This window comes from Aphelocoma coerulescens, chromosome 1 (assembly GCF_041296385.1).
Source record: "Aphelocoma coerulescens isolate FSJ_1873_10779 chromosome 1, UR_Acoe_1.0, whole genome shotgun sequence".
Lineage (NCBI taxonomy): Eukaryota > Metazoa > Chordata > Aves > Passeriformes > Corvidae > Aphelocoma > Aphelocoma coerulescens.
In genome coordinates, this window is record NC_091013.1 from 92,657,798 (window position 1) to 92,684,189 (window position 26,392).

General features: G+C 39.0%; 1 protein-coding gene across 5 annotated transcripts in view; it reads left to right on the forward strand.

The window, feature by feature from the left end:
- CRACR2A (calcium release activated channel regulator 2A) overlaps positions 1 to 16,015 on the forward strand; it is a 58,962-nt gene extending 42,947 nt beyond the window's left edge. For all 5 annotated transcript variants that reach the window (XM_069017795.1, XM_069017789.1, XM_069017804.1 and 2 more), the window contains 8 exons: positions 192 to 283; positions 1,038 to 1,359; positions 5,206 to 5,338; positions 7,323 to 7,404; positions 8,401 to 8,515; positions 10,139 to 10,240; positions 14,819 to 14,895; positions 15,790 to 16,015. In XM_069017795.1, coding sequence (XP_068873896.1) covers positions 192 to 283; positions 1,038 to 1,359; positions 5,206 to 5,338; positions 7,323 to 7,404; positions 8,401 to 8,515; positions 10,139 to 10,240; positions 14,819 to 14,895; positions 15,790 to 15,880 — 1,014 coding nt within the window. In that variant the 3' untranslated portion in view covers positions 15,881 to 16,015. The remainder of the gene's footprint in view (positions 1 to 191; positions 284 to 1,037; positions 1,360 to 5,205; positions 5,339 to 7,322; positions 7,405 to 8,400; positions 8,516 to 10,138; positions 10,241 to 14,818; positions 14,896 to 15,789) is intronic.
- The last annotated feature ends 10,377 nt before the right edge of the window (positions 16,016 to 26,392 follow it).

The window sequence follows — 26,392 nt, forward strand, 5'->3', positions numbered from 1 at the left end:
TTTTTGCAGTATCTGGAGTTCCCTGTTCTGATTGTTTAACAATGGGAATTCTGAAGCATTTCTACCTCTAGGATTTTTCCTACATTTTTTTCTTTCATTTGCATTGCATTATTTAAGTATTAGGCATGAGGGTAGTTAACCATAATGGACAGCAGAAGTAAATCAGTAAGAAGTATTCTGTATTTCTGCAGAAATGCAAAACAACTGTTCCAAAAGCCAGCTGGAAGCAAAGATCAGGGTCTATCATTGGGAAATACATAGAGGGCAAGATGCTGCCTAACAGGTAAGAACTTTATTTCATGTGTTCCTTGTTTGAGTATAATGAGGCTTATAGAAAGAAGATGTGGAATGCTTCTTTTCTGATAATTTGGAACTTTTCAAAGAGTGTATTTCTAAAGTCTCTGTCACTATAAGATTACTGTGCTCATTAAGAAATTTGAAAATGAAGAGCCAAATTTTCACATGAAACAAGTGTACTGTCTGCAAAGGCAAGAGAATTTCCTTACTGTGGATGAGTATACACTGGGAGACACAAAAACTTGCCCATGCCCCTACGTTAATGTGGTACAATGTTGAATCTCCACTTGGACTTTTTTATCCATATCAAACAAACCCATGTCCTTCCTATCTACTAAAGAGAGAATTAGATTGCACACAGAAAGGATCTGGGTTGGGGGGCTCTTTTATTCCTCCAGAATAGGAGTGGGAGGTGGGAAAGGAGAAAATCACAGTAGAGAAATTGACTTTATCTCTTCTATGGGGTTAGAATTGAAGTTAATCTAATATTTTCCATTCTGGTTGAGGTTTCTCCTGTAAGTTATTGGCTTTCCCCATGATGCTTATAATTCTCAAGCATGCTATGTATATACACATGGTATGATGAGCTGACTTTTCAGCCGACATTGGAATGACTCCTCTCTGCCTGCTGTGACTAGTCAAAAACACTGGAGATTAAATTCAATTCTTCAGATTAAATTCAGAATAAAGTAGCAGGTCCATTATATTTTTGTGATGTACTTTTTTTTTTCTCTGCTTAGCCATTCATTTGAAGAAGATGATATTTTCAGTAACTCAAAGAGAAGGAATTCTGCTGGACTGAATGGAGTTCTCTCTGAAGAGCCTGATACTGGAGTCACTGGAGGAATGCCTAAAACATCACATCTCCAAAGAATAATATCAATTGAAGAAGATCACCTACCCCAGCTTCTTGACAGGCTGGTTGATAAGCAGCTGAGCAGATGGACTGGAGAAGATGAAAATACTTCTGAGACAGAAATGAATAACAAAACCAGAGAGCAATCAGTGGAACACTCATCATCTTCTAGAGAGCAGCCTGTAGGGAAGGAAACACTGCCAAATGTAAGAGGATGAAGGAGACCTCACCTTGAGTAGAGTGTAAAGTTCTGGGCCCTATGATTTAAGGAGAATGTGAAGGTCCTTGAATGCATCCAGAGCAGGGAAACAAAGCTGATGGAAAGGCTGGAAAGCGTCTCCTCTGAGGAGTGGCTGAGGGCTCTGGGTTTGTCCTATTTGGAAAAACAGGCTGAGGGACAACTCCCTTGCTTCTCTGCAGCTTCCTGAGGAGGGGAGGGGGAGAAGGATCCCTTCTCCCTGGGATCCAGTGATGGGATGTGTGGGAATAATTCAAAGCTGCCTCAGAGGAGGTTGAGACTTGACATTAGGAAGCATTTCTTTACTGGGAGGGTGGTGAGGCTTCCTAGGGAGGTGGTCCATGCCACAAGTCTGTCAATGTTTAAGAGGCTTTTTGATAATGCCCTTCATAATGTGCTTTAACTTTTGGTCATTCCTGAAGTGGTCAGGCTATTCTATTCTATTCTGAAGGACTTTGGATGCCATGAAGTGGTGTCAAAGGTTATTGCATTATTCCTAGAAGCTAAAATTATTTCGTTTTCTAAGTTGAAGCATGACAAATTAAGCCATTGCATGAAGTGGGGGATAAAAATGTACTGCAGAAAAGTGCTGAAGGTGCAAAGAAGGCAAACTCAACCTAAAGGAGTGGTAACTGCAGACAATTTGTGCATAGACTTACATTTGAAGGACTGTTTAGGGAAAGTGAAGTTAAGCCTTGTAACAGATGATACGAGAAGATCCACTGGAAGGTAGAAATTGTCTTAAAAAAGAAGCAAGTCCTTTTTTTAAAAAAATGGTTGGTTGGTTGGGGTTTTTTTTGCCACAAAGTGATATTTCCCTATTCTGATTCTTTTGAGTCAGCTTTGGTAGCTGTTACATTATCTGAGAAATAATGAGAGGAATATCATTACTTTTTAACTATTTTTGAAGTTACTTTTATTTAGCAAATTGAAATCCTATTTTTTTTCAGCTCTAGCTTGTATAAGCATGTTAGCAATGAATTCACCATTCAGTAATAATCCTTAAAACAATATGCTGGAAGGTACATTTCTGTGGAGTCTAAAGTTCTTTTTGCACTGCTATTGCTTCAGAGCTAGCTGTGCTTGTTTTCTAATTTTAGAATAATTGTTAAGTATTACTCATTTTTAGATTCTTGAAGCACATATTAAAAAGATTAAAGTATAGGAAAAATTGGTTTGCTTGGTCATAATTATATGTTTCTTTTAGAAGAAGCAGGCATATCTTAAAAAATATGATAGAATTATGCCATGGTTACATAATAATTTCTAAGTGGTACCTTTTAATAAAATGTCGAGGGTACAGAACAGAGCTTCATATTTCGAAATTATTTAATTCAATGCATGCTTTTTGTTTGCTGTATGACTTACTTTGTATCACATTTTCAAAGCATGGCATCACTGGCCTTTAGGATGACACAAGCCAGGTAACTTATCCTATCCAGCTAGGACAAACCTGTCCTGCTTGCTCTGTTTCAGCAGGCATGCCCCTTGAAAGCACATCCTCTCAGCTGGGTAGGAACTAGACCTTGTTTCTTATTATAACTAGTCTGCAAAGGCTTTGTATTACTGCATTCCATGATCTTACTGCTTGCTGTATGGAACTCAGGCTCCTAGCTGCTGGCATTAAGCCTTCCTAATAACCATATATTCACAGTAGTTCAGCTGCTAATCCTGTATGACCTACTGCATCTTATAGGTGAGTAGAATCAATGGTGGCAGCAGTGCATGAGGCCAAGCAACTGTTTTATCTGGGAGTTGATAATTAGGCAGAGCCTTTTTCTGAGTGGCTATGAAGATGAAGGTGCAGTTAACATTACCAGAAATATCATTTGGAAAGCCCCTGAACGAACCATAATGGAAATTAAAGCAAGATTTTCTGTCCAAAACTTCTCAATGAGATTCACTTCCCCTCCCCTCTGATCTTTCAATATGGAATATGAACCACTATGTTTATACCTGTAATCTCCCACATTTGTGTTAAATTGTACAAAAGCTAGGTGTGTTACTTTACCTGGCTACTGTTTATATAAAGACCACTCAAAAGACACATCTAGGGAAGACTTTTTCAGACTGCATTGTAAACTAAAATAAATTTACATCCTACTGCTATTCCATTTTCCCATCAGCACTTTGTTGAAGCAGACTATGGAGTAGCTTATCCCTTAGCATAGAGTTCACATGCAGATTTATAATCAACTTTGATTATTAAGGTTATTTCCATAAGTGGACTTGATACATCTCAGTGACAAATGGCTTCTTATTGTGTTAGAAGTTGAGCTGAAGACCTCTGGGTCTTTGGGTCTTAGTGCTACTGGAGTGTGTTTGACCACTAGGAACAAAGTATTTCAGGTCATGTAGTCCATATATTTAGCTATGGTTCTCAGAAGCACTGTGATAATACTGCCATGCTGATGACTGTATGTTAGCTGGTTTTATTTCCCAGAGCACACAGACTAATAAGCAGGGAACGTTTTCAGCAGGACTGAGAATGTGCTTTGTATAAATGTATGGGTACTACTAGTAGCCTATAGTTGCCGTGGGGTTTGGGATTTTAATAGAAAAGGAGAATAAGAAACCTCTCTGTAACTGTGATGGGCTATAAGCCCGGCTCATGAAAGAGATGTGGTTTTGTCCTCAAAATTTACAGCAGTGAATTTTCTTTTTCACAGAAGACAGGCGCTCGAGGCTTTGTTGTTTGGGTTTTTTCCCCATCAAGAGCAGCTCTCTATTTTTTCTTCTTTCTCTAGGACTTCTGTATATTTGTAGAAAAGACTTCCAAGTGTAGACTTCAATGTCTCATTCAAAGGACTGTCGGGCAGTAAATTTGGTTCTGATGTCTTCATGAAGGCAGCAGTCTCATGGATTCTGCACATCAAATGACTGGCAGAGGGCCTTTCCCTCCCTCCTCTCCCTTTCCCTCCTTTCCCTCCTTGCAACCCACACCTCAACAAACTAATGTCAGGACCATCCATGATCTTGCTACCCTTCTGCAGCATTAAAACAAACTTTCTATCTCCCTCTTCCTTCACCTTTGCACAAAATAGAAGAGACCAGCTAGGGCACCCCCTGCAAACCAGCTGGTGCTACAGAGTGCTTCCCTAAGAACTCCTGATCTACGTACAAAAGAATGATGACCTACTTGACAGAGGATATAAATATTCTCTCCAGCATCTACTTAGCTTAGCCTGCAGTAAACAGGACCTGGATAAGCAGAACAAATTGTTGTTCCTTCTGCTTAAAAAGCGAAATGACAGAAACATAGCTGAATGTTTACAGCCTGATTAACTGGTCTAATTCTTTGTCTGTGTCTTTCCTCCATGCTTCTGCCTGTAATGTTAAACAGATGTAGAAATGTGGTAATTGGATGGAAGTTCTTGGCTCTATGGTAGTAGCAAAGAGAAGAATCTGGTGGCATAAGCCAAAAAATTATGACTTTGCTTCTCTTACCTAGATGGAGATGTGCTGCTTCCTCTGTGGTATTGGTATAGGATGAAGCTACTGAGCAGAGCTGTGTGAAGCTTTGTAAATTTTGATTTGTGGCTATGAACATAAACTGTTTTATTTTGTTTCATGTAAAGGTTCATATTTGGTATAATTCCAGAGCTCAGTGAAAGTCACTGCACTTCAGATGATCTGGAATGATGCACGGCAAACATCTGAAATGCTGAGTTATTTTAAGAAACAGAATATTGCTTCATGAGTAATGAAGAATATGATAGGATAAAATCTATTGTTTTCCCCATATCAGCCTTAAACTGGAGAGGCAACAGGATTTATAGAACAGTTGGAGGCTAATTTTTGCTCTTACTTAAAGGAGGAGAGAATAAACTCTGTCCCAGAGCGCTTATTCAAGATCATTTTTGTTGGCAATTCGAGTGTTGGAAAGACTTCATTCTTAAGAAGATTTTGTGAAGATCGTTTTTTCCCAGGCACAGCTGCTACTGTAGGTAAGTTTAAGAAACAATATAACTATTATTTTTTTTTTTCTGACAGTACTTAACAGTTTCTACTGAGATCAGGCCCTGTATTATAAAACAGAAGCATAGAGATGTAAAAGTAGGACATGCAAAGTGAGTTCTCCTAAGCTGGGAAGCACATAATTGATGGAGAGGTTTCAGGGCAGATTCTGTATTGAAATCCTGGCAGCAGTGAAATAAATCAGAAAAATCCTACTGATTTCTGTGAAGCTAGAACTTCCTTGTAGGTCTCACAGTTCTGAAACAGATATCCTGTCCTCTGGACTGCAATGTACTAAGCATTCCACCTTCATACCTTGTCTCTTTCCCTCTAAGTAATTTTATTTTGTTTTAAAGAGAACATAGAATGTCTGAATCACCTGTTTGAAGATTTTGTATTCTACTAATCACCAAAAAAAAATGTCAGACCAGTGTTTTCAAAGCCAAAGTTTTTGAAGCCTACTTTATTCTTACCTTGCCTGAAGTTGTAGACCAAACTTTCAGAACTCAGACACAAAATCAAGGCACAAAAACTGAAGCATAGGTTATTGCAATGCAGCTGGGTTAAATGACCAGATTCTTTATGCTTAGCCTATATTTAGACCTTACTTATTCTGCAGCATATATGAAATAAAACTTACCTACTTAAAGGTGAGCTTAGTAATGCCCTAGTTTTTCATTTGCTGTATCTTCATTAACTGGAATGGGAGTTTAGACACCTATATGTAGTTGCCTATTCATATATATTCTATAGACCTAAATGCTGTCTCCTGTCCATGTTGTTCTGTAATTGGCCAATACACTTCTCTACACTCTGAGGTCTTACACAGTGTGTGCAGTTTTCCAGAGGAATATAACCACAGGAATGACCTCTGAACTTTTTCATCTTTTGGCTGGTCATCCATGGTTCTTGCAAAGAAAATGGCAAGAAAGCATTTGTCATAGCTTTGATTTAGTGTTCACATCAATGAATTTCACAGGTATGGGCTATGGCTGGCAAGGTACAGACCGTGGAAAAGTCAAGTGAATAATATGGAGAGGAGTGTTCTCAATGAATTTCTACAGAATAGTTCAAAATTCTTCCCTTGAGGTGTAAGCAATGGATATAGCCTCCATCCAGATTTTTTAATCTCCTATTGAAGGAATGCAGGCATGGATGCTGCTCCATTGATGCCACTGGCAAAAATCCCATTGTTGTGGAAAATGGCCCCAAGATATTGTTGCTGACCTACTGAGATCCCTTCTAACCTGAATTATTCAATAATTGTGTGATTTTATGATACACTTCAGTGTGATACAAAAAAATGCAGGTTGTTATTAGGAGGAGGTAGAGAGTGATTAACATTTAAGACTCTAATTATTGTTATAAATATCTAGAAAATACCTACATCTTCACAGGTTAGAGGAGTCGGGAGACAATTAATTTAAAAGTTTAAATAAAGGAATTTTTATCTTGAGCAACCTAAGTGAAGTGAGCTCATCTTCTATGTTATAAATAGGGGAAGAGGTTCTCCACATGTTCAGTCCATCTATCTTCAGCATTTATCTTAGGTTCCACTATTCCCTGTGCCATGCCTTGTGTTTTTCCACTAACTGTAGAAGGCACCTATGTGGTTAGCTCAGACTAAGCTAACACATTTCATGCAGCTGATGTTATACAGTGAATTCCAGGCTAAATGGCTTGGACTGCTGTGGACTGTCAAATGGACCATTGACTCATGTTCCGTGATTTGGAAAGTGACTTATCTTGCATGTGTTACAAAATGGAACTATTCTATTATCATTCAGTATTTTATTGTTGGAGAACTTCAAGCAAATAAAAGCTCTTGTCCTCTGATGGCTGGAGACTATGGGCATAATTTTTAATGTAGTGCCTATCTTTTTACTTTTCTGGAAGTTTTGCTATTTTCTGGATCCAGTTTTCAAAGATCAAACAGCCTGTAAAGAGACAACTTTCATTGCATTTCTGTTGCAGGTGTGGATTACAACGTGAGAACTGTCGCAGTAGATCACACGCAGGTAGCGCTGCAGCTCTGGGACACCGCTGGCCAGGAACGGTGAGAAAGGCTCTCTTGTGGTTCAAGCCTGGTCGTCAGCCAAGCTCTGTAGCTGCTCCCTCACTGCCCCATCCACTGGGATGGAGGAGGGAACTGGAGGGATGAAAGCGACAAAACTCATTGCTTGAAATACAGACAGCGTGATGAAACTGAACACCATGCCCGTCAAAACCTGTACGCGTTTTAAAGTTTCACTTCCTTGAATCATCTGTTTGAAGATTACTAAGCATGGACCTAATCCTGCTTCTTGGAGAGGAACAAATATAGGAGGATTCCTAATAGAGCCAGTGGATTCCCAGTTTAGCTCATTCCCTTGCAGCACTAATGTGCTGATTTGCTGCTAAATCCACTGAAAAACTGACAGTCTGTAAAAAAGACTCTTAATTAAGCTCTGGGAAGTTTAGTACCACACTATTTCTTTAGGAGGAAGACTAATTTTAAAATGCACCTAGAATTATTTCTATAGAAGAAAATGCCTTAATAGATTAAAAAAAGTGTTTATTTTTTTTACCAAAACAATAGCATTGTACTAGAACACCAGGTTTTTGTAAGCATTCAGTGGTAATTTCCTTCCCCATCTCCTCACCTATTGTGTAATTTTCTATTACTAAAAGCAAGGATGATAATGACAATCTACGTTTTCTACAGGAAGCTTGGAAAAAAGGTCTCCAAAAACCTAGCTAGCTTTAGAAGAGCACTTAGTGAGGGAGAAATTTCTGCTCCAAGCTTAAAATGAAAGAGGTGGGAGAAGGTGAGATATGCAACTAATTATCCAGTCTAACCCAGAATCAATTAAAGAAGGCAGGGGGAACTTTTCCAAACACTTTCTTTTAAAAAATTACTTTTATTTATTTTTCATTTGGGTTTTTTTTTCCCTTTTTTTTTTTTTTTTTCCCAATAATTTATTTGCCTTTGCATGGCGGAATTACTATAAATTTTAACTTGTCAGATTGTTGCTTCTGTTGAAGAGAGCTGTAACCACATTCTTACTTGTAGGTACCGAAGCATTACCAAGCAGTTTTTCAGAAAAGCTGATGGTGTCATTGTGATGTATGACATAACAGCAAAAGACACATTCACAGCTGTCAAGCAGTGGCTGATAAGCATTGAGGTAACTTGACATAACTTTAAATCTAAGCCCTGGTGTCATTCTCTACCTTCTTCTGAACAAGGGCTGTTAGCAGGGTAAAAGAGAGAGCAGCATGTTTCTTGTGTTGTCACAATTATGTTTTTTCTAGTGATTTGATCTGCACTGTTGAAGGTGAAGTTGGTTTTGATCTCTATGAAAAAAAATTGTAGTTACAGGGTTTTAAGGACTTTCAATGAGTGGTGGGAAAATCACAGCATGGAGTTCTCTGATTTCTCATGAAAGGAGCTGATGACCCCACTGATCACTGCTAGCACTGAGAGGTGTTTTGGTTCAGTGCTGGTGATCTGGTGATCACCGATGATCATTAGCAGTTTGATAACCAAGTGTGTAGCTTGTGGAAAATAGACTATATTGTGAGCATAAGCCATAAACTTAGAACTATGTAATCTACATCAGTGCTGTGAAACTGCCTCGTGAAAGACAGTTCAGAGTTCAGTGTCCTGGGGATCATCCTTCAGCCACTTGAAAAGAAAATCATAGCCCATGCCAGTGAGTGACATCACTTAATTAAAAATTAAAACATATTATGAGTGTAAGCAATGGAATTTGCTTGTGGCCAGAACAAAGAGTAAAAATAAAACTGAGGCAGCTGCCACAAAGAGCTGACTTGTAGCAAGAACAAAGTGTGACTTCCTGTTTGCTCACTGGAAGAGTAAGGGACAAATTGATATGTGAAGATCATTTAGTCTGATTTTATTTGGCACGTGCTCTAGTGTAACACACTGTTTTCCATAATAGCCAAGAGGTGGCTTTGGGAGTTCAGATTAGGACTCAGTCATTTAAATGCCTCCAAACAGTCATAGTTATTCCAGATATGAGTAGCCTTATTGAAGTAATATTAGCATGCATTTGGGAAGAACAGGCCCTTGCTAATTATATGATCTTAATAAAGCATTGGCATGTTTTAATTCAGTATGGTAAAAGCTAGAGGAGCATTGCAGAATTTGATTCAGAAAAATGGAATGTCGTGGTCAAAACTTTTTTCCAAGGTGTAATAGTTCACTCTTCTTTACTAACTAATTTTTGTTTGCTGCAAACTGTTGCTAATTTGGACATACAGGCAAGTCCATTTACTGCTGTAGCATTCAGTTCACCTAATGAAAGCACTTGCTGTGATAATTATAACCCTTTTCAGAATAAATTTTGATTTCTGTCTATTCGGTGTATTTTTGGGGGCCTATTCTGTGTATTTTTCCACTATTTCGTGTAATTCATTTGGCATAATAGTACCCAGGTGTTGCCATTATTTTTCCTGGCCATGTAATTAGAAAAGCAGTGGCTATAAACACAATATCTGAGCCTGTGTAGCATGGTGGTTTTCTCTCTCCCATTTTAATATAGTCTAATGAGCTTCTGTGCTGCTATTAAAAAAAAATCCCTAGTTAGTGTAACCTTAGCATTCTGTCTTTTTCATGTCTTTTATCCAACTTCAGTTCCTGATGTTTGTAAGCAAAGTGGCATGTACCTGGTTTGTGTGAAGTCTTAAATGTCTTGTTATATTGTGACATTTGTTAGCTTTTATCCTCTTAGTCTGTGATCTTTTGAATTCAATGCCTCAGCTGATATTTGCTGTTTATTCTGCAGGAGGCAAGTGGGGAGAATGTGCCTGTTCTTTTGTTGGGTAATAAAACCGACAACGAAAAGGAGCGCGAAGTCCCGATGGGAATGGGAGACCATCTTGCGAAGGTACTGTGCTTGGGGAACCCCTTACAAGGTGAAGGTTTTAAAACAGAGTCCCAATGTGTCTAAATTCATAGAAACACAGATTAATGTTAGTCAGACAGGTATTTTTAAGGATTAGGAACCCCATCACAGTCATCAATTCGGCTTTCAGTGATGTAAGTGCTGATAATTACAGTACTTATAACACTGCCTAGATACAGAGAACACCCTAAAGCCAAACAAAACAAAGAACCCTAAGCCAAACCAAAAAGTGAGTGGAGAAGAAAAATACTTAAGAATTCACTCTCACTGTGTCTCCTCTGTCTCTTTGTTATCTCTTTTTCTCTATTTCCTTGCTGCTTTTTTTCTCTCTCTTTTTTTCTCCCTTTTCTCATTGGAAGGATTCTTAACATAGAGATAATTTGGGGACCTTTTCTCCCTCCTACCTCCTGTAAAACCACAGAAGACCATCTGTTACTCCTGTGGTAGGAGTAGAAAACATGTTTACTTTTAGTAACTTTCCATCAAGGAGATAAAATAAGTAGAGTTAACAGTCTGCATCTACCAGAGCACTGGTGAGCCATGGGCATAATTTAAGCATTCAAGGGACTGCAAATACCAGATACTTGTTTATATTCCTGTGTACCAGGCCCATCAGTTTTTCTTTTGAATCTCTCTATGCACTGCTTATAGTTGGAACATGAATGCCTGCAGAATATTCATTTATTTAGGAATAAGTCATCACAATATTGCTGAAAAATTCACTGAATTGGTAGGAATATACCTAAATTAAACAGGTGCTGGATTTCCCATATTTACCTGTTTCGCCTTTGAAAATGAATTTACTGCCAGTAATAAAAAGGGTATTTTCAAAATTTGAAGTGCAGCTGAATTTTTCTTCCAGGAAAGGTTGCTACTAGGCACCTCTCTGTAACTGAAAGAATTAGGGCCAGAACTCTTTCTGTCTAACTTTGATTATTCACATAGCCTTTTCACATACCTCCCTATTCAGGTTTGTGTCCATTATTTGGTTTTTATCAGAGAGGATTTTCAGCCTTGAACTTTATCCCCCAAAGGCTCTCCCTTTAGGAAATCAGCTTTATTTTCTCCTATGCATGGAAATGCAGATAACTTTGAGACCCTGGAAGCTAGGAGGAACTCCAGGGTGTAACACTGAATCCTTCTGTGAAAAAACAAGTGACACATACATGCTAAATGGACAGAGAGTAGGTGTCTTGCGTGTCATCTCACTCTAAAATAGTTGTACTAGCAAAAAAAAGATGAATCATTCTAGTATATAGAGCTCACAGCCCACCAGGCTATTAATTCTAACATGTCATGCAAGAAAATAAAATGTTTTGCATAAGTAAAACAAAAAGTTGTCAAATAAGATGGTTATAATCAAGTGAATGGATCTGAATGACTCATTTGAATGTTTGAATGTGCTGCCTGAGGTAGTTAAGAGAAGGAATGATTAATGGCAATGGATTAGTTGAAAAGCAGCATAGATATAATTAAATTATAATAATTTGCTTGCTGAGCTAATAATAACCATGAATTTTAATGAAATATTAATTCTTGCTAAATGGCCATATAATTCCTGTGAAACCACATACCACTGTCTCTGTTAGTGTATGCAATTGAGTTACTTATTTTGTGAATAATCCCATGAATTACTCACAAATGATCCCAAATACACAGAGCTAGATGCTGAGCTGATACTAATTTGTATAGCCATATTTGGTGAAAACAAGCTCTTCTTGTACAGACAAAGAATCAGTTGAGCCTGGTGGCCCTGAAGTCCGACAGTTTTAAGGACTGTTTCAGTGTCTCACAGGATGGGATTAGTTTTACCCAGCTTTTTCTATAGTCAGAAAGGAACATGTACTTTCAGAGGGCATTTCAGGCCAGCTGTATTGTCTTGCTTTGTTTCAGTCCCACATCTTGCAAGTATTGTACTGTACTACAAATTTGGTCAGAAATCCAGGGGCTTCCATTATAATGCACTTGTCACGTAACTTCTTTGCAAGGCAGGCAGCACAGTTAATTTTTAGAAGGAATAATGGCAGCCTGAAGGGAGTTGTTGTCGTTTGAGAAGACTGGTAGTTCCACTGTGTTTGTTACACCCCATGAAAGGGGGAATGGAATGAGCACAGGGATATTGGATTACTTATTTTAGCAGAGGATCCAGAAGGAAAACTCCATATAACAAATTTCTCTTTAGCTTAGCTCGATCCAGTGATCAAGAGTGCATGTGAGCACAAGGGAGAGTATTCAGATCACACTGTGTGTGTCAGGAACTGCCAATGTTCTGTTTGAGTGGATAAGTGTAACCACTGCCAATTATTTAAATAAAATGCCTTATGATAAAGGTGCTGCTCAGGCGTGCTCATACCCAGCATGATTTTATTTTGGCCCTGCACATACTTCCTGAGTGATCTTAAATGGGTCAATAAATCCTTCTCTATCGCTGTTTCTCAACTATAAAGTAAGATAATAATGTCTTGCCTGCCTTGGCTTTGCAGAGTGTATGTGCTTCATGGAATGAGGACTGTTTCTGTGTATTCATACAGTGTCTCCTTTGTCAACCTGTCAGTGCCATTCTTACACAAATACCGCTAATGAGGGAGCTATTCTCAGAGTGATGCTACTTTACAGGACAGAAATTGGCCAGCTCTCTCTGGTAATAATTCATTTTCCTCCCTATTCTTTAGGTGTCTGCTGATTTGTAGGTAAGTTTTTAAAATGAAGTAATTGCCAGTGGTCTCCAAGGTTCAATAGCTAATTCCTGGGTTGAGATGGATGGCATTTCCTAGCTTAATAATTGTATGTGTCCTGCCTGCTCCTACTTTGTGCTCCTTATGTATGCTATCAATTAAAGTTTCTTCTTTGAATCAAAGGAATGGCACTTTGTATTTGCAGACTGTCTCCCCTTTCAGATAAGAACCTTTTTGCCAGACAGAGAATTAAGCACTTACTATCAACTTTAAATTGTTATCTTTCCACCCAAGCAATTGGTTGAAAAATCCATTTGGATTCATGCCAGCATAAATGTTATCACTGAGAGTTCTCCTCTAGTGTCATTCTGCTGTATGTGGGGAATATGTTGGAGAAGTATCACTCTCAGCTTGACTGACATAGAATACCTATAAACTGACCACAGTAGGGTTTCTATTAGAGTTCTGATCAGCTGAGCAGAAAAAGAGAGTGTAATTTTTATTTCAAGCTTTTGTTTGCATAGCTAGCAAGAAATTTGACCCAGTCAAATTTTATCTTAAAACTTTTCTAAGAAAAGCAAGAGAATCATAGGGTTGCATCATTGTAAATGTTATGTGTGTTAAAAAAAAATCTTTAAAATATTTATTCAACACTAACATTGGCTGATTTCTTCCTTCTCTGCTCTTCTGTGCTTATCCGGTCATCCAGAAATTATTGCAAGTTTTTCAATCCTGTTTTTCATTAGAACAAAAATTATAACCATTGACAACATATTCAAAACTGACACTGGATAACACTGCAGCAGGTTTTTTGAGGTGTTAAAATAAACTACTGTATTTATGAAATTATTTTCCCCACTTTTTGTCTCTGAAATTTCATGAAGATGACAAGAATTTCCAAAAGTGGTGCAATTCTGGAAGCATGGTATATAGGGGAAAAAAACCAAACCAAACCAAAACTGAAATACCTGGTCGCCTTAATGGAAGGTTTTGAAAACTGAATTATAAGTGTCTTCTTCTGAAGAGTGGTTAAATAAGTGTAAGTGCAGTAATGACAGTTAATAACAAGCAAATGAAAATATGCAGACAAGATTGTAATTTCTTAAGGTACTGACTGACTTACTTGAATTTTAAGCTACTGCTATAAATAGCAATAAGACACATAGAAAAGTAGAAAATGAATAGAAATTTGAAATCTGGATGGGTAAAAGGACATGTAGTAATACTACAGAGGCAATGTAGGTGACCTCACAATGTAGGTTGTGAAAATAGATGGATGCTTATTTTGGAGGATTATCTGTCATTCCCTTTCAAACTTCTATGCCATCAGAACTGCCGGGCCAGGCTCTTGTGCAGATGATCTCTTGCATCTGCATTTATGGTGATAAGACTTCAGCTGAAGTGCTGATAATCTCTCCCAAGACTTGATCATTTACCCACTGTTCTTAATTACAAAGCTTCCAGGGGGGTACAAAACTGAAGATGCAGGCTGACTTCGGAAGAAGATGCAGAAAAATTTCACAAATACAAAAAGATGAAAGAAGAGTTACTGGAATTCTTTTCACTTTCTTTGTCCAGCACTCAGTGATGTAGGAATTGCCTGATCATCACAAGGAAAGTTCACAAGACCTCAGGACCTTACGAGACATCTTTGCATTTGTGCTCTTAGATCAAAAGCCACTCTACAGAACAAGTATCCACTAAGAGAAGCATATAGTTGTTGTTTGTGAGGCACACTTGGACTTCATTTGTTACTCTTTACTGTTAGCTCTAGAATTAAGATCCTATGATGATCTATTTCTCCTTCTTTATTTTCATATTTCAGAATATCTGTGGCGAGATATTGTGCAAAAGTGATTGAAATGGTCTTTCTGTTTGATTGTAGGATTACAATTTAATTTTCTATGAATGCAGTGCATATTCTGGGTACAATGTGGAAAAGTCCGTGCTTCACTTAGCTAGGTAAGAAGAAAATACAATCAATGAGTTTTTACATGTCTCACTGCCCTGTCACTGATGACATTGTGAATTCTCTTTGTTAAATTAGTTTTATAGGAACTCAGGGTGGTGAAATATTTGTTGCTTTTAAACTGCTCCATAGCCTGACCCTGTTTCTGTGACTGAGCAGTTGCTCAGGTTCATAAAGACTTAAGTTAGTAGAGCTCTGTGTAGATCCAGAAACATCTGAATTGTTGCTAGGAAAGCTGAGGGCCTTGGCTGTTGTGATAGCTCTTGCAAGAATTTCCTGAAGGTTTGGAGAAATATACTTGAAAATGGATGCTGCTGACTCCTTGCAGCAGGACAGTGGATATGCTTCTTTCTTCCCTCTGCTCATTACAGCTCAAATTCTGCTGTCTGCCTCGGGGCTGGGAGACAGGAAGAAGTGGATTTTTGAAGTTATATAAAGGCTAGAGGTAAAAATACAGGAAAATATGGCCCCTCTGAACTACTTAGAGAGGTGAAGACACTGGTAATGAGTTGGCAAATGTCTAATATTGTCACTGAAATCAGTGAAATTTTGTGGAAGTGTTGGTAATTGATAAGTGTCTAGGAAGCCAGATTTGTTTTAGATTTGTTCCAGCCTTAAAAGTAAGATATGAAAGTCACTGTTTTGAGTCTCTGTAATATGCAATAAATATTAACAATTAGCACTAACTAAATTTTTCTAAATAAATGAACCAAGGCAGTTGTGTGATGGGGCCATAATTGCACTTTTTTGTTTGTTAGTTCAAAAAATTCTGTCCTATTCTGTTAAATCTCTGGACAATTTTATACTCTTGGGAAAATGTTTTTTTGTTTGATCTCTTACGGGTTTTATTGACTTCTTCTGTCACAAGTATTCTTTCTTTCCCCCAGGATTTTGAAAGAACATGAAGATAAAGTGAAAGAGAAAACCATCGAACTTCAATCTGATACGAACAAAAAGTCATGCTGTATCAGGCAATAAAATGCTGAGGCATGTTTAGACAATTCATACATTTATACAACACTACTATCAGATTTGCTTTTATCTTCCAAATACTACTTCTACTGTGTTCTGAGTGTAGGTGTATGTGAAAATTAAAATCTTTTTATGCTCTGATCTTGCTTTTATAAATATTGTCTAATTGACAGTGTATTTGGGGCAGTAACAGTCTTTTATTCTGTTTGATGCCTAACAACACTGAATCCTGCTTTGTCATCAGGCTCGTAGAAGCTGCCAAATTATTAATAATAAGAAATAATTTTATGGGAAGAAAACGATTAGGAATATGAAGTAAATTCTTATTGGTGTGAATGACCCATCCTATGAATACTGCTTATGTCATTTCTGTTCATACCTTTACTAGATACTGATTTTGTCCTAACCTTTGTTTAGAGATTTTTAAAAATTGCCATAGGTGTAGTTGTTTGTAGTACAAATCATGTTAAGGCTGGCTGAACAGATCTTTGTTTCCAAAAGTCTGTCACAGAAGGTGTCACAGCAGATGTTGGAGGTAGAATGTTCAGAAACAGCAGATCTTATTTTGAGGAAGATTTTCAAAAACTTATCAGCATTTAAGGAGTGAAAAATGTCACCAAAATCCAGTGAGATATTGCTCTTTTAGCAATGTTGAGAAAAAAATCCTCCTCATGTAGCTAAACACATGACTGATTTTTCAAAAGCAGCTGCCACACAACATTCCTCCAGGGCCTGATAGCACTGAGGCACAGTGCACCCACGGGGACACATTTTAGAAAACCATGGCCCACCCTGGATCATAAGAAAACACAAATGTCAATTATCTTTTGAAGCTTTTGTGGAATATAAATGGAAATAAGAAACTTGAGAGTGTGTCATCCAGCCACCACATGATCAACAATTATTCCTGGTGGGATATGTCTTTGCCGCATCCAGCTATTGTGGTAAGCATTCAAGAACAAGAATTTGAGGTGGCAAGCTGTGTGGGAAAGTGGAACCTGTGGCATAATTTATTTCATTAAAATATCCCACAAGATGGTAGATTTCATTATATAAGACTGTTACAGATATTATGTTTTTAATCAATTTTCTAAATGTTTTTAAAAATTTATTTTTCATTTGAATAGTGAATCAATTTAAAGATGAATGTTAAGCACTAGCTCAATAAGTAACTCTATTTTTGGATAAAAACTTTGTCAGTAATTAATTGTGCTCTTGGGATTTCAGTCTGATCAAAGGTGTTTATCTAGTTCCTGCACAATATGGGGTTACAGACTTTCCCCTACAGCAACTTCTATATCCATACCAGCACTCAAATGCCCTTTCCTGTAAGCTGGGATCCAAATGTGACCCCTTCCCTACCAGGTAGAATAACCTGGGCCTTCCTTCTATCAGGAGTGATGGCTGAACCAAGCAGCCCAGGATAAGCTGATTATTAGGAGTTTTTCCCTTTTTGGTTCCTGAGAATCTGCTCGTCCAAATGAAAAAAAAAACTCCCCTTGCCTTCAGTGAGGTGCCTAAGAAGCTCTAAAACACTAAAGGAGCAAAATGAGCATCCATTACTGAAAATCAATAGGCTTTCTGTTCACTTCTCAGGGTTGCTTCTTGAAGTCCATTACTGGTTGTGGAGAGTTGAGTCACCGTATTGACTGTGGCGTGTTATCCATCATGGAAATCTCAGAACTGAACCATCTGTGTTCAGTCCTGGCTGGAGCTGAACTAATGCAAACCATTAATTTAAATATCAACAAAACCAACACTTTATCCCGATTTCAATTAGGAAAGAAGTGTCATCAGTTTAAATATTGGCTTTGCTAATTGACTTTGAGTGATCTGTTCCCCCATCGATATTGGAACCAGCAATATTTCTTCCAACCTCTGTCAGCCTCAGGAAGACAGCTTGAATGCTTAATATCAGCTTTACTGCCCATGATTCTAGCCCCACAAATGCCCAAATTCAGATCCTTAATTTCTTTTTCCCTGAAGTTCATCTTGGTTTTGAAGGACAGTGACAGGTGAAGTGGATTTTCTTTCTGTGACTTCCACAGGATTATGTTTATTTGGGTGTCTTTCGGTGTGCACTGAGACCGTGCCAACAGGATGTACACAATTTGAGAGCAGACAATACTAAGGAGCAGCTGAATCCTGGGATGAGGGGGATTTCTTCTTCTAGAGACAAATCTGGTGCAGTCTAGGACCCAGGCAATGTCTGCCATCTCAGACTGATAGCTGTGGCTGCTGCTGATCCTTTTTGCCAGTCCAGCCAAAACCCAAGCTTGAGTACACATTGCAAAGGTGCAGAGACACACACAGCACTGACGTCATCAGCCACACAGACAACACAGAGATTGATGTCTTCATGCCTTGTTACCCACATAGACACAAGCAGCATTCCTAGAAATATGAACACAGATAACCTAATCCTTCTCTTCCTTTCCAACAGATCAGGATTGAAGTTTGCTGATGAAGACGTGCATGTACACAACTCCTGTGACTTGCAGTGCTCTCTTTCTCCCACTCTGCCCTACCCCTCTCCCCAGGATCATGCAGAAAATAAGGTTTAATGAAAAGACAGGATGTCCTGCAGCTATGGGGCACAAGGCTCAGTCAGATAAACTCTGACCAGCAACTAGCTTGCATAAAATTGGTCCCTTTTATTCTACCTTCTCTTGATTTTTTTCCATGCTTTTTCTTCCATCTACCTTGACCCCTCCCTTTCTCTGTCCCTAGTTGCCTTTTCCCTATTAGTCCCAGGTTTTCTACATCTGTACCCACATACCTATTTCTTGTACCATTTCCTAAGTCACCTTGACTTTATGTGCTGTTATTGATACAGTTACTGAGGTGCTGCTGGCCTTGCAAGTTTCCACTCCCAAAAGAATCCCAACTATTCCCTTTCAATTATTTGTGAAGTTACAGTGTAACTCCCCCTTATCCACCTGTGAAGTCCTGCATTGCTTCAGCTTCTCACTCTGTTATTTGCAATGTTCAGAGTTGCCTGGGTCGTGTCCAGGGTTTCTCATGGCCTGTTTGGTTATCTAAACCTCAGGCCAGGGCTTAGTCACCTGTTGGCACACCTGAACAAACAGCAGGTACTGGTGGGTTAATGCTCACAGAAGACAGGTATGAATAACATGCTACAAGGCTCTACTTCTGGACAGATTCTGCTGTCCAGCTGGCCGTCAAACTGGTGTGGGAATTTTCAGGTTCTCATGTTCCTTGATGCTAACTGTGTTGCTGGGTTGCTGTCTTCTGACTGTCCACCAGGGTTTCATACCTCCTGGCAGTATCTTTCTCAGCTCTTCAGAAAGTTAATACTGGCTTAATAGTAGTATTTTAATTTTTCCTTTTTTTTCTTTTTCTTTTTGTTTTTTAAACTTTTTTCCTTTTTTCCTTCTGTCCTTTTTCCTTTTTTTCCCCTTCCCCTTCCCATTTTTTCCCTTTCCCTTTCCCTTTCCCTTTCCCTTTCCGAATTAGCTTTAACTTGCTCATAGTCTCCCCCTCCTGTTTCCCCAAAACTTTTTGGATAAAGATAAGACAAGATTGTGATGTCAGCTGTACACCATGAAACTGGCCTATGGGTCATGGAGTCTTCCCTGAACAAAGTTCACAGCTGGTGTAAGATTGATGACAGTAGTATATTCTTTTAGGGATATGTAAGGTCTTGAAAATTTCCTTTACTAGAATGAAGTACCAGCAATAGAGAATGAGAAATTCTGCTGAAAAAGTAACTCCTTACACTCAGCAGGCTTCATCCTGCTCTCATGTTCACTGATGTAACTCTTTGACTCACTAATGTTTCCTCTAATGCTACCCTATGTACAGTAAATCAGCTCACAGGCTGTGTGCACCTACATAAACTCTTAGAGGGGATGATGAGTTGGAAGGAGAAAGTGGGAGAAATTTATCTCTGCCTGGTCAGGTACCCAATAGTGACAGATCTTTGGGTATTGTGCACAATACAAAGCCCATTTACATGGATGTAACACGGTGCTCCCAACCCTTTGGAAGTGGATGTCCATGAATTACTGTGTACAAATCAAAACAGGTTCCAGCCTCCTCAGATGTGAATGGAGCAACAGAGGAAAAAAAATCATTGCACACTATAATCTTCCTGAGAGAAGTGTACAGCACCTCATCACATACCAGATTTAAGGAGTAATCTGCAGCTGTTAAAGTGGGAATGCTCCACACACAAGGAACATATAAGGAACAACCACACTGAAACAAGTTTGCCTCTGAAAGAACTGCAGTCAGTGGTCACTCCCCATGCTGGAGCAGGGACAAATGAGGAACAGGACAACTGTAATCCCTATGCCCAAGACAACTGGAAGCATTGGAACTGAATGGCAGAAACCATATTACTTGGGGTGGCAGAAAGTGTTACACGCAGCCCCTCCTTTTCCTGTTCTGCCTGTTGGCTCCCTGGACAAATTCTGACAGAGTTGACCTCACAGTGAAAAGAAAGGAAACTGAAACTCGGGAGCAGAGGAGAGAAAAAATGTACATGAATACATTGATCTAATGGTTTGCACTCTTTTTCTCTCCTCAGAACCTCAATCATCGATAAAAGATTTGTGTACTTTGGTAGTAAATTAACTCAAGTAAAATTTCCCAACTTGGGACCATTTTTGTTTGCAACATCCGTATATTGGCAGAATTTTCTATCATGTGAGATCATTTTGGAATAAATCCACTTTATCATCTGCACAAGTGGAAGCTTGTTTTAGAAAGCAGAAACATGCTCATAAAGCTCATCAGTAGCAACTTCCTGAATTCATCCACAGCTGTTGAAATAATGGGTCTTTCTGATTATTGAAATTACAGGAATTGCAATAGCATTCACATACACTTCTGAGAAAAGGAGACAGTTGGGCACTTTGGCCTGTTTACACATCAAACAACTGAAGTTCTTTTAATATGAAGCTAGTAAAAGACACCTGATTACTGTACAATGAAAACAGGCTTCTAAAGGGGAAAAAAAAGCCCCAGTAGGTTAAGTTTACAGGGCAGGTATTAAAGTTCATTCCTATTACTAATCTGAAGTATTGTATGCAGTGACACTGAATCCTTCCAAATGTACTTAGAAGTTGAAGGACATTGGATTAGTCAGATAAGCATTGCTTCTTTCCTTTCAAACACTGAAGAGGGAAGTGCTTCAAACAAGTCCAGCTATACCGGACAGCTGTGTTTAGCCTCTGCAGTTCTCAGTGCCTTTTCTGCAACATGCTTCTCCTGAGCACAACAATCACTGGAAGAAAAACTCAGATTCAGAGGATCTTTCTCACTGGAAATGTCTGGTTTCCATGGGTTGAACAGGAAGGGAGTAGGGAATCCTGTGAAACTGAGACATTCAAGTAACACACTATGTGGCTCTGAATCTTGCTCAAGTACTCGCATTACTTAAGCTGCTGTTCGTGTGTGTGTGGGTAATGAGCGGTGAAGGTGCTGCTGTGTTGTTTGTGTGGCTGATGACATTAGTGTGTTGTGTGTGCATCTGCATCTTTGCAGTATGTATTCAGCTCAGCTTTTGGCTGGACTTGCAGAATGGAAGAGCAGCAGCCACAGCTATCATGCCTCGATGACATACTGTGTTGTGCCTGGCGTTTTGTCTTGTGCCATCTTTACCTCACATTGTGAAATCCGTGTTCTTTTTCTCAGAGCATGCATAATATGCTTTTTTAGGTCTTGTGCCACTGTATCCAGCTTAATATTTTTTTTCTTTGCTGTCTTCTTAATGAACTCATTGCAAAGTGAGTATTATCAGCTTTGGAACATCAGTCTGCCTATTTTCAGGATTCAGGGCTGCTGCAGCACTACACTTAAATCTTGCCTTTTCAGAGCAAATCAAGTCTATAAATCAGGAATGTGAATATTGCTGTGACTCTACAGCTGCTGTTAAAGCTCAGGTGCTGCTGTTTTTCAGAGGGTAGAGTACTGGATAGGTTTGCAGCTCTCCTTTCCTGCCAGTCATTACTCCTCCATTTTACCTTTTACAAGTTGTTAGAACCCTGCAACATGCCATTTTAGGCCTTGGCAGAATCTCAAGGGAAAAAAAATAATAGAGGAAAGAAGAAAAAGACGGAATTCTCTCCCGCATTAGTGAGCTGATCTAGCCCAGCAAAATCTGACAAATACCACAGCTAGTGGGAGGATATGGGTGGAAAACACAGCTAAGATCACAGTTTTGAGAAAAAAAGTCTAGAGGGGTGGGTAGCCCATTTTCAGTATCAGGAAGGTGTTTAATTGTCTTACCTCTTTGTAACCTCATCTTTAAATACTAGTAAATGGAACTGGATGTGAACCATGTTTCTCAGGTAACCTCGGGAGCTCAGCATTGCTGCAGCCAAACACCAGTTTGGATACCTCTGCTGGGGGCTGAAAAGGCTCAGGACTAGCACTGCATAGCTCAGAGGTAAGGAAGGCTCTTGGCTGCAAAGCTCAGGTGCCTCCTCTGAGAGTGTGAGTGAACTGTTGTTTCTGCATGGCCTTCTCCCAGGTCTTACAGGTGCAAATGACTGAACTGCATTGAACTGCACTACTTGACAGTTTTGAACAAGGTCCTTTGAATCTAGGCTATTAAGGCTCATCAGTTGTCATAGCAACCCCGTATTGTATGGATTTATATTATGAAGCTGTAATAAGGCTGTTGCTCATCCCTATGAACTGAGGCATAAATCACTAATGCAGCTTCTCAGTGACAGGACTTCTTTAAGTATTATTCTGACAGAGAAACTGATTTGCATTCAATGACATTTCTGTCAGCAAAGACGAATGATAGGAGTGAAACTTTCTACAGGTATGCTATAGGCATTTTTATTTGTGACCCTCTGTAAAGTCACCTTCTACACTGAAATAGTTCGTGTCATTAGAAGCCCCAGGGGAGGTTGTGCAAAACTCAGGTAAGATGTGTGAAGCCCTTGCTCTTGGTTTGTCCCATGCAGGGAATGCTGCACAGTAATCGGGTGCTGCTCACATCAGGGCACATGGAGAACATATACACAGATGATTAAATATTGGAATTTTTGTTTAATGTTTGTTCCTCGCTGACACAATTCTTGTGTAGAACAGTAGCGAATGTACCTTTTTGTCATTGCTGTGCAGACAATGCAGCTGTGCAAACATGGTACACTGAGATTTCTGTAGGGTGCAATTGATCAAGAAAGTGAAGTCACACAAAATTACATCTATCAAACGATTAAAAATTAACTGCTGGCAGGTTTCAAAATGTAATGCTAAATAAGCTAGGCATGGTTTATTTTGAAGGGGAGTTGTGTCCAATTTGCTGATAACTTGTAAAATCCCCATCCTTCAAAGTTTTCAGGACAGATTTTATACAAAGCCACAGTGATTTGACATAGCTTTGAGGAAATTTCTGCTTGGAGTAGAAACCTCCAAGGTTTCCTTACAACCAACATCTTGGTGGTACAGACAGAAAAAACCCTAAACAAATAGCATTTTAATTAAGCAGACGGTTTTGCCTGTCTGCTTTGTATACCAACAAATCTAAGTGCCACCACAACACCTGCAACAGAGAATTCAAGGGTGTTATGAAAGCACTCTGTGGTGCAAGACATCTCTAAGAAAGCAAATGTCAGTCCTGTCTTCCAGAAGGGCAAGAAGCAGTGTCCAGACAACTGTGAGCCTTACCACAATTCCTGGGAAAGTGATGGACAACTAGTCCTGGAAACCATTTTGAGATACACAAGGACAAGATGGTGATCAGGAATAATCAGCATGGACTTACAATGGGGAAATTGTGCATAATGAACCTGATAGTTTCTACAATGAGATGTCTAGCTTGATGGATGAGGGGAGATTAATGGATGATGGGAGATTCATGAATGTTGTTTAACTCAGCTTTAGTAAGGTTTTTGACACTCTCTCCCATAACATCCTCATTGACAAGGTGACAGAATAATTGCCATGCCAGATAATTGAACAGGAAAGTGCTTTGAAAACCACCTGAATGACTGGGCCCAGGGGGCTTAAAGAAGAGAAAGCTCAAGAGGGATCTTATCAGTAAACATAAATACTTGATGGACCTTGGGAATGAAGAGGAGGGAGCCAAACTCTTCTCTGGAGTACCCAGTGACTGTAGAAGAGGCTACAGGCACAAATTGAAACACTGAAAATTCCATCTGAACGGAAGAAATTATCTTTTTTTTTTTCCTGTGGAAGTGGTCAAACACTGGAATAGTTTTCCCAGAGAGGTAGTGGAGTATCCATCCTTGAAGATACTCCAAACCTCCATCCTTGAAGATACTCCAAACCTAACTGTAAATGGTCCTGGGCAACCTGTTCCAGCTTGTCTTGCTTCAGCAGTGGGGTTGGATGTTTTCAAGAGATTGGTAAATCACAGTGGTACTTTCTGTATTCTAAAATTCTAGCTGTCTATAAAAGTTCAAAGTCTCACAGGACTGGCAGTATCTCCAGGCCAATTAGATTTATCCGCACTACCACAGGCACTAACGTGAGTGGACTGTAATAAAAAGGACACATGACACAGGGGCAAGTAAGAGATGAGGACAGCTTAGTAGAAAAGTTTGATATAGGTCTGGTTTTGATTTATAAGCAGATTCCACAAAGGGAATCCTGTATATCACTGAAGTACAAGCTAGAAACTTCTCAAGATGAAGGAGAAGAAACAGCATATTATGCCCATACTGTTGAAGGAACAAGAATGGGAAGAACATAACACAGTGTCAATGTTTTGGCAAGTAGAAGTGAATTTTGCATTTGGACCCATGAATATTAGGTTGCAAGGGTCTAGGAATTTGCCCAGATGGAGAGTAGACATCCTGCTGCTTAAGAGAATTCCTAATTCCTACTTAATGGTATCATTGAGCAGCAGAATTCAAATGGAAATTTCTCCCAGAAAATGTAAGTCCTTAATGTCCTCACTGCATTTGTCAGTGGGAGGCATCAGGACAATTTACCCAGTCTTCTGAATGTTTTCCAATTATTTTCTGAAGTTCTTTCCTCAGTTACCTCCACATCTTAACGGTAAAGGATACCTTCACTTTTTGAATTCTGCTGCTTCCATACCTTCAATTCACAGCTCAAAAAGTATTGTCACCATGTGTTTTGTTGTTGGCTACTTGACACACAAATGTTGTCCATCACATACTGCTGCTTCAGCTTCACACACCACTTACATTTCTTGCAATCTACACTCACCCCATAGGAAAGCAAGCAAAATAATGAACTTTTTTTCTGAGATACTCTTTCAGTGGTGATAATAGCAATTATATTTGCTTCAATCATATCTCATTTGCTAATGGCATTAATTTGTCATGCCAATAAATGTGAAAAATATGCCACTGTGATGATAAAGTACTTCTGCTAACTGATAAGCATTGCAAGTTACTGTTAATGAGTTACATGTGTCCTTCTGGGCTGCCATTTCATATTCCTGCATCAAAATGGTAGCACATGCATGGTTTGTGATTAAATTCTGTTGTGACCTTAACACAGGGGGCCATTGCTGGTTCTAGGGCTGTGTTGTACTGGAAATGCTGATGGTTCATGTGAGTAAATGGGAAATGGCTGGACACAAAAGCACAGAACCAAGCTGCAAAAGAGGATGTTCCGTTTCCCACATGTAGATTTAGGGGTCAGCTCAGGCTTGATCTTGCTGATTGCTGTGATTCTAAAAGACCACACTTGATGATTCAGAGGAATGACTTGGATCCCAAACCTGTGTGCTGTGTGAGGAAGTAAGACTGATTTTTTGTTGCAGTTGTTATCTCAAAGCTAACACGGTTTCTTTGTGTTTCATAATCACACTATACCATCTCTCCAAGCTTTCTCAAAAAATGCTACCTTCATGTTGTTTGCTTCATCACTTATCTCCATTGTTTGTTTCCACTAAAAAATGAGAAAAATATCAAACATACTAAGAAAAGGGAAAGGGAAGGGAGGCGGGGAGATTGTATTGGTACCTGTAGAGCCTGAAAGAGATGCAAAGAGAACAGCAGAGATTGCAAAAATTTTGAGATCATAGAAATCTTTTTCTTTCCTGTCAGCTGTATCTGAACCCTAGAATAATTTTTATTTTTTGTCTAAGAGACAGGTGCTTTGCTGTGAGCAGTGGTCTGCTTCTTTCTCTGTCTCAACTGTACAGAACACATCTTTTACCCTTTCTGTGTCTATCCTCAGAAGCAGCAGCTATTTTCAGGGCACACTCTTGTTCCCTGTAGGCGTACTACTGCCCTGGCTCACCCCAGTCATACTGTGCAGAAATACCAGTTTTCTGGGAAATCTCTAGCTGATGATTCATGTTCTCCTTACTCTAAACATATTGTTATATCAGATCTAAAACATCAGGTTTGTTTCTTTAGTTGCTTTTAAAAAATATTTGTAGGTACTCTTAATTCACAGTTAATTTCTAGGAAATTCAGATGTAATCTAAAGGATTTGTCTTCTTCCCACATACCTGTGTGCTTAGCAGATTAAGATCTGAGATTATCTCTGAGAAATGTTGAAAAGAAATGTTTCAAAAAAGGCTAAAAACCT